Source organism: Macadamia integrifolia, chromosome 11 (assembly GCF_013358625.1).
Source record: "Macadamia integrifolia cultivar HAES 741 chromosome 11, SCU_Mint_v3, whole genome shotgun sequence".
NCBI classification, from domain to species: domain Eukaryota; kingdom Viridiplantae; phylum Streptophyta; class Magnoliopsida; order Proteales; family Proteaceae; genus Macadamia; species Macadamia integrifolia.
In genome coordinates, this window is record NC_056567.1 from 28,601,725 (window position 1) to 28,610,189 (window position 8,465).

At 39.0% G+C, this 8,465-nt stretch overlaps 2 protein-coding genes across 3 annotated transcripts in view; one reads left to right on the forward strand and one right to left on the reverse strand.

Moving 5' to 3' along the window:
• The window catches only part of LOC122093539 (cysteine-rich receptor-like protein kinase 8), a 3,294-nt gene extending 1,922 nt beyond the window's left edge, over positions 1 to 1,372 (forward strand). For both annotated transcript variants that reach the window (XM_042663889.1, XM_042663890.1), the window contains 3 exons: positions 291 to 528; positions 704 to 851; positions 935 to 1,372. In XM_042663889.1, coding sequence (XP_042519823.1) covers positions 291 to 528; positions 704 to 851; positions 935 to 1,237 — 689 coding nt within the window. In that variant the 3' untranslated portion in view covers positions 1,238 to 1,372. The remainder of the gene's footprint in view (positions 1 to 290; positions 529 to 703; positions 852 to 934) is intronic.
• A 597-nt stretch (positions 1,373 to 1,969) lies between these two features.
• LOC122093754 (cytoplasmic tRNA 2-thiolation protein 2) lies at positions 1,970 to 8,121 on the reverse strand. Its single transcript, XM_042664225.1, has 7 exons — positions 7,626 to 8,121; positions 6,093 to 6,441; positions 5,918 to 6,004; positions 3,394 to 3,515; positions 3,232 to 3,310; positions 2,725 to 3,125; positions 1,970 to 2,581 (listed from the first exon to the last, which is right to left on the reverse strand). Exons 1-7 carry the CDS (start codon positions 7,994 to 7,996, stop codon positions 2,533 to 2,535), a joined length of 1,458 nt encoding a protein of 485 aa, XP_042520159.1. The 5' UTR covers positions 7,997 to 8,121; the 3' UTR covers positions 1,970 to 2,532.
• Between the last annotated feature and the right edge of the window lie 344 nt (positions 8,122 to 8,465).

Sequence of the window (8,465 nt, forward strand, 5' to 3'; positions counted from 1 at the left end):
CGGGGCGGTGACTTATTTCCCACTCGTGCCTTTCTTGTCTTTCTTCTCATTTGTTGATTTTGTTTTTTTTTTTTTTTTTTAATCCTCTGGACTGAGTTTCCCTCCACCCAAAGTGAAGGAGGAATCCGCTCACCATGCCCATCCATCAGATTGGCATGCGAGGGTTCAAGCCTCTTGGTTCTCACTTTCTTGCCCCCAGTAGAGTAGCTATTGATAAAAAAATTGACACCCTCATGGTGTCGCTCCTATATTGATGAAATTGTTTGTACTTTCGTTTCATTTCTAATTAGATCCCATAAAGCGCTCCCAACTCCATTGGGCAACACGATATCAGATTATTGATGGAATTGGCCGTGGACTTCTTTATCTCCATGAAGGCTCTCGACTCAAGATCATTCACCGGGATATCAAAACTAGCAATGTTTTGTTGGACGAAGAGATGACTGCAAAGATTTCAGACTTCGGCATGGCAAGGATCTTTTGTGAAGATCAAAACAATGCCAATACTAAACGAGTTGTGGGGACCTAGTAAGTCTTGTCCTCTTTACTCTTAACCATTCATTCACTTAAGTTTGGTAGTTAAATTCAGAAAAGAAAATGAAAGAAATCAAATCCTCTAGCATTCTTATCTCATTAATTATTTAGGAGAAGTTAATTTACAATGATGCTGTGATCTCACATCAATAATTTCCATCACAAACAGTGGATATATGTCCCCAGAATATGCAATGCAGGGGACATTTTCAATGAAGTCTGATATTTTCAGCTTTGGTGTTATCTTGCTTGAGATCATAAGTGGGAAGAGAAACAACAGCTACCTTATGGAGTATGGCCAAACCCTCTTGGCACATGTAAGATTTAATTAGTTAACAGAAATTTATTTAAAATTACAAATTGGAAGTGAAAGTTGTAAGCTGTTAGATGTCAATTACAGGTATGGAGCCTATGGAATGAAGGCAAAGCCTTGGATTTTGTCGACCCATGGTTGATTAGCTCATCCTCAAGAACAGAGATATTAAGATGCATGCATATTGGGCTTTTATGTGTTCAAAGAGAAGCAGCTGACAGACCAACCATGTCAAATGTCATAGTTATGCTCAGATGCGATTCTAGAGATCTTCCTCAACCTAAAGAACCTGCGTTCACTTTGGGAAGAGTCTTGGTCAAAACTGATCAATCTACCACCGTCATTTGTTCTGTAAATGAAGCTACTATTTCTAATGACATGCCTCGTTGAGAGTCCGGGAGTCGTCTCTGTCTCTACTTCTCAACAGTGAAGGTTGTTGTATATATGTAGATTAGAAGTGAGCTTTTCTAAATTTTCCAAGCTTCCAGGCAAGGTCAGCAGATAGAACATCTACTATTCCTCAGCATAAACACAAGACTTCAGTAGAATTAGTTAGGAATAGAAGAGTTCTTACCATCAGAAGGGCTTTTGGCATACAGGCACAGCTAACACTATCACTCCTTGGGTTCCTGACTTCCTGCTATGTGGAGCCCCAGGATTCCAAGGTAGTCAACAGTATCTCCCTGGTGAAAATTCATGAAAAGGAAATGGAAAATAACTAGTATTAACATTAACATTCGTCAGTTTCTTTTTAGTCAAGAACCCCACCCCACCCCACCCCACCCCAAAAAAATGGAAAGACAAACTTGTGCAAAGTTTAAGGATAGTTAGGCAAGGTTGGTACTTCAAATGTTATGTGCAATGGCTAAGAGAATCATCTTGAGATAAAAATCGGTATTAAAAACCACAAGTAATCCAACAAACCACCATTGGCAAACAGGTGAGATCCAGAATCTACTGCACTGGCCAATTCCTCGTAGTTGAACCATGCTGCTAATCAATCATGTCATAATTCAGTCCTGGCAAGCTAGTATGCTGCTAATCAATCATGTCGTAATGTTCAGTCCTGGCAAGCTAGTGTTACTTCATCTCAGAAACCTGCTTTAAACATACATACGAATATGGCAAACACATTGATTTGTATTACTTCTTAGATTTGGCCTCTAAGACATAGTTAAACTTCAATTGATATTTATCTGGGCCAAGTATTGTGGCAGATCAAAACGGTATAAGTACATGTGACATCAAAACTTCTCTACCATAGTAGTCCATTAAAAAAAAAAAAAAAACACTTTGCCTTAAAATATTCTAAACTAAAAACTGAATGCTTGTCAAGACTGGAGGAAAGTATAAATAGTCAAATACTGATGCCTCAACATTTTTTAGCAAAAAATCAGAAGGACTCCTGCTTGAGTAGCTGTGACAAGCTTGAGCTGAAGCTTCAATATGCCCGAGTGGCTTAGTTAACACCAATTTGGTGTGATTCTTTATATAGAACATAGTTCATATTGACTGACTATCCTGGTAATTGACCCGACTGGATCATAAGGATCTGGATCATAAGGATCTTCAGGTGCAGTCTTTGAAAGATCCCGGTGTAGTGGCTTAATGCAACCTTGTGCCAATAACTTAAATGTTAAGCGCATGTATAGACTGGCCTGGAGACTCAAAAAAAAAAGGAAAATTCAAATTCCTTCTTCGTCATCAGAAAGCAAGCAATCCTTTATTTGCTCCCTGAAAGCAAACAAAAGAAAACCAAAGTTGCCCAGATCAGTCAAGAAATACCATCTACCCTACCCATCTGGAACTCATTAATTCATCTAGTAAATTATTACAATTAGATTAGCTAACATAAATAGTTGGATATCAAATGTTACCTAAGCCAATCTTGGTTACTGCAGATGCCATCCCTCACTCGAGCAACCATTGGTTTTGGGAGAAGTGAATAGAAATGCTCCATGGTTGATGGCTCCTTTGGAAGTATCTGAAACTGGCAACTGGAACAACAGCTTGCCCCAAAAATATCAGCAGTAGTTTCAGAATGCCCAAGAATGCTTTTCAAACTTTCCAGATCTGAATTCTTGATTGGGCTGTTGCAGATTGGACAGAAATATTCTGATGGATTGGATTCATATGATTCGAAATTCAACTTCTTGTGACGCCTTCGGAAAGACGAATGATTGCTGGAGTCATTGGTTTCTGGTAGCCTATTGAAATTAAATGGAGTAAGCTTTTCTGCTGTTCTTACTATGGTGGGCTCCCTGGAAGGATTCTCTTCCTGCAAACAAAAGCCTTCTTTAGGGATCCAGATGGAACAGTGAGGATATGGAGAATGTAAGGGCTTCTAACAGAAGACAGGAGAAAGAACAGCAAGACCATTTAACCTGCAAGAGAGTAACAAATGATGACACTAAACCATTGATGCCAGAATGAGGACCATCAAGCAGCTCCAGGGTCTTCAAGCTGCCCTGCCAAAATGAGCTCCAACCATCACACCCATAGAGGGGAACAATGAAGCTACTACATGAAAGGCATCTACTACAAACCTCTCATGGTGACAAAGCATTTTGAGCTCTTGTATAAGACAGTCCCGAAGAGGAAGTACCACTGGAACCTCCCACCTCGCATCAACATACTGTATATCTGCTGGTAAAGAGTAACCTTGACCCTGATGAAAACAGAAACGATCATAAGAGCTTGGATACTTCTGTTGTAATTGACCAGAACAAAATGCATTCTGCCAATTGACATCAATTGCTCATTTCGTCTATGGCTGGTAATTTAAGTACTCCTAAAGGATAACAGGTAAGAAATGTTAACCAGTAAAGAATGTGAAACGAAACCAGAAACTTGAAGAAGTTAAAGCCAAGTGAAGAGAAATTCATTATCACAAGATTTTTACTTAACTGGCTTGGCAGTCCAACCTGTATACTGGGAAAATGGAAGAGTATCATACTGCCAGGAATGAGGCATTCATTTAAACATAGTTGTCAAGGCATCGCCAAAGGCGCCCTTGAGGTAGGGGCGCCAATTGGTCAGTTTGGTCTGGTTTCGTGTACTGGGTCAAACCAAAACCGAACCATTAAGGCGAAATTTGGTTTCAGTTCCGGTTTTCTATCAGTTTTCCTTCCGGGTTCTTATTGGTCCACTATCAGTTTAGTCCAGTTTGGCTAAGGTTTTCCACACAAACACACGCACACATATAATAATGTAAACAAACTGGATCTTATAGATTTTTTTTATCTGGTTAGGATCAGTTTCTGGTTTCGGTTTGTCCCGTTTCCAAAAAACTAAAGGTGACACAGTAAAAATTCATTTTGGTTCAGTAAGCGGGCTATGTTGCCTAAATGGTTTGTTGACTGTGTACACAACCTACAGGTCAAAGTTTCAAGGCTTGTTGATGGATCAAAATTTTGGTTCGGTTTTTCTGATCAGTTTCATTCAGTCTGAACATTTTGGGCTGGAATTTGACAACTCTAACTTGAGGTCCTAGGCAGCCATTTTTACCTTATTTGCCAAGCACCCAAAACCAAAACCGATGATCTGCAACAGAAATTCCAATCATGATCACTATAAGATTAAAATAGCATGAAAATATGCCCTGAGAAGCACTTGCCTTAGGTGCTTTGGCCCAGCAAAGGTGTTGCCTATGCGCCAAGGCACCCTGATTACTATGCATTTCATACACATTAGGCTGTGTTTGGTATGCATTCCCATTCTGAGAATGCGAATTTCCATTCTGAAAATACAGAATGTGTTCTTAACTAAGAATGAGAACATTGTTTGGATAACATGTTTGTTTAAAATGCATTCTTGATGTTAGAATGCTCAGACATTTTATCAAACACCTCATGGGCGAAATTGCTGCAGTGAAAATTCCAAACAACATTACATCAATAACTCACAAATAAATATATAAAATTTTGAACTGTTCCTTAGATAGTATTGCTCAAATCGATCCTCAAGTCCCCTAGTGAAAACCCTTTGCCTTCACGTCGATGTTCGTTAGAGTTCTTCATTTTACGGCCTTAACCTTCTTCGGCTTCGCCGGAAAACAAGAATCATCATCGGAAATATCCAATAACGAACCCAAACACACAATCTTCTCCGGTCGACTTAAATCGAAATGGATTTTCTTCGGTTCATAAGCAGCGAAAGATTCCGCACTAGAGAGACAAGCAAAAGAAGCAGATGATGTTGAAGAATCAGAATCACAATCATCATCCTCCGGCACCGAAGTTCAAAACCGGAACATCGAACGTACCGGTTGAAATCCGACATCGGAGATGTGATTTCCGGCGAAAGATTTGCATTTGGAAAATACAGTCCGACGAACATGTCGACCTACCAAAAAGTTAGCTCCGTGAACCCTAGCGTTGCAATGCCAACACAAAAAAGCCGAATCGGAGGAGCAATAAAGGCGAAGTTTCTCCATTTAAAAGCTCGCAAACCCTTGGTTTCATCTCCAAAAGAACTGCAAAAAAACCCATAAAGATCACGAGGAAAATAGAAGATTCTAGGATTTTTGGATTCAAGAGGAGATTTTAAAAAGGCAAAAAAGAGAGATTTGGGGCGAGAGAAGCGGTTTTTAGAGAGAGAAAGAAAAGTAGTGTTTGGAGATTTGAAAGAATGAGACGTTATTCCTTGGGAGAGAAGGGGCCTTTCATAAGATTAGTGGCAGAGCTATATTCATCGGGCTGTGCCGAGAGCTGGAGAATGGAGAATGGAGAATGGAGAATGGAGAATGCAGAATGCAGAATGGAAAATATCCCATTCCAGAATGAGCTGCATTCTTGACCGTGTTCTAGAATTTTGAGAATTGAATGATTACCAAACCATGTTTTTAACGGTCCAGAATGTGTTCTTGGTCCAGAATGCATTCCAAGAATGCATACCAAACACAGTCTTAGTTTCCCGAATACAACTATTACTCCATATTTTGCAGGTTATAATACAATTTATTGGGGTACAAACTAGCTGATTAGGATCCTAAACAGAAGTCATTTATTACAAACAAATGGAGATAACTGATACGGGAGGGGGCACTGTTAATATATTCCAGTGACAAACCTTCACTGTTGCTGAAATGACATGGCAAGCAATCCTTGATGCGCATGATCCTAGCACCACTTTGTTGTATCCATGGCCAGAAGCAATCTGAAGAAGATAACAACAATATTATATGAAAATAAAGCTGACATTACCATCATCCTAACTAAGAAATGAATGTGAACTAAGACTGAACCTTCTGCAAGGATATCATACGTAGATGCCGTAAAAGATCTTCTTTTCCAGTTACATCACTAATTGCACATAGTAACTCTTTCAATCTCTCAATTCCATCATCGGAGTCCAAAGAAAAAATATCTCCAATCGGTGCAATGTACAACTCTTTTGCCGGTGGAGCTAAACTTGACACAATCAATCTGACATCTTGGATCGCTTGCTCAAATTCATGAGAAGGGATGGAAGAAATAGCACTTTCATCAATAAAAGCAATTCCAACACCAAATACTGGAAATGATTTGTCTCTACTGGCATCCAAATTCCTTTGTGCTTTTTGTTGCAACTCATGTATAAATTGTAAAGCCACCCTACAACAGAACCATTTTCTTTTAGGCAATATAGTAAAACAGTAAAATAACTAAAATTTGAAAGATAGATAAAAGAATAATCATTCATGACCTACCATATATATAATCATTTGTTTGTGAAACAAAAAGCGTCTAGTGACCTCAAATTGCAGATTATTATTATTTATACCTCAATTTCCTAAATATGTTGTACAAGTTCATTTGACATGGAAGTGGCCAACAAGGATGTGCTGGCACATTGCATGTATTAGGATTGTTTTGAAGAAGATTAGCAAAGCTTCATCCATTAATGATTACTACGACTTAGTTCTGTTCAACTTGTTTCTGAGGTTCAGATTCATCTTTCTCTTCTTCTGTTACGTTCTTCTTACCCTTCTATTGCCTCAACAGATCTGATCTTCACCCTTCCATTTACTATAAAAATCCTAGATATGATGCTACAGCCTACAGATGCTGATAGACTTGTTTCTTAGATTAGGGTACATCCTTTATCTTGTCCAACACCTTTTTCCCACCATTCTATCATTACTCGAGATCTGAATCTAAACCTTCTTTTGGCCTAAATATGTCAATTGAGGTGCTACTGGGCTATAAAATTATTGACTCTGTTCACACATGAAGGGTTGCAATTAACTTGATATAATAAAACTATATTCTGCCTTCTATACGCACTCTTGATAGCATGGTTTTTCCATCAGAATTATAAAACTGGGTTCAATCATCAACATGAATTCCAAAATTTCATAAATCAATTGCAATTAATGATGACCAAGTAGACTTCATATAACTAAATTTTGCAGTCAAATTATATTTCACAATCTACAGAATCATCCGATCAAATGACCACTACTTCCGATATCAAAGTTCGAATACGAATTAGATCCCATCTCAGACCTCCATTGCAGCTAGCCTCCAAATCGTATAAATTAAGAAGATGTTCCCCTGACAAACGTAAACTACGAAGTGGGTAGAGAGGTAACGAAAGAAACCCACCCATTTAGCATATCAGAATACAGTTCTTCGCTTTGAAATTCGAACTGAAAATGCTGATGAACAATGTCTTCTTCTCTAATTTAGGTTGTAATGGTATATCTAATGGTGTTTATTCACAAAAGGCACCTAATAACCTTCTAAATACTGCTACAGATTAACAAAATAAAAAAGCGAGAGAGATGGAGAGAGACCTGGAGGAAGGACCACCGGAGAAAGCGACAAGAACATTATCAGGGGGAGAAATCAAGTCTTGCGTGGTGACGGTGACCTTAAACTTGCCAAAGAGTGATGAACGGAAGCATCCAAAGCAGACGCGACTTTCATCTCCGATGAGGGCTTCGTCAATCTTGCACTTGACGCAGAGACTCTGACGATGCCCAGACCCCTCAGAAGAATAAGCCTGAGTTGAATCAGACCTATTGGAAGAAGCAGTATCGGTTGAAACTGAATTGGTCTTGATGATGGGCTTCCCTGCTTTCTTCTTTGTCGACACCACCAATTCTTCATCATCTTCATCTCTGCAGCAACCAGTCTGGCCGCAAGCTGCAGCAGCGCAAGCCATCCTCCTCTGTGTCCTTTTGGTTCCGGCCTATGAGGATGTTCCTTCTCCGTAAGGGTCTAAGGGTGCGTTACTGCATCAAGGTTGAGCATGAGCCCTCGCATCAGGGTTTTAAAATCCGGAATCGGACGCTTTGAATCGGAATCGGCTTCTCCACCAATAAGGCAATACCCAAAAGATTGTGATACTCTTTCACACTCACCCATTGGCCTACATGCCGATTTGTATATGTGCTAACAAGGTAGCATTCTTTTTTTTTTTTTTTTTCATATTTGTCTTATTGAATATAATAGATTATTAATTGATCATATCTCTCTCTCCGAAACTTTGATTAAGCTAATTCTTTTGTTGACATAAAACTAGCTCACAAGAAACATATTTTTCATGATATCACCTAACTCAAGTTCAATGCATGAATCTTGAAATTGAACTACAAATTGATGTATTTGTTGTTCAAAAAGATTTCTAAACT

Coding starts and splice junctions, on each gene's coding strand:
- LOC122093754 (XM_042664225.1), bottom strand. CDS start 7,996: ATGGCTTGCGCTGCTGCAGCTTGCGGCCAGACTGGTTGCTGCAGAGAT. Junction 6,442..7,625: donor TCCGGTGGTCCTTCCTCCAG/GTCTCTCTCCAT, acceptor GTTCTGTTGTAG/GGTGGCTTTACAATTTATAC. Junction 3,126..3,231: donor CATTTGTTACTCTCTTGCAG/GTTAAATGGTCT, acceptor TTTTGTTTGCAG/GAAGAGAATCCTTCCAGGGA.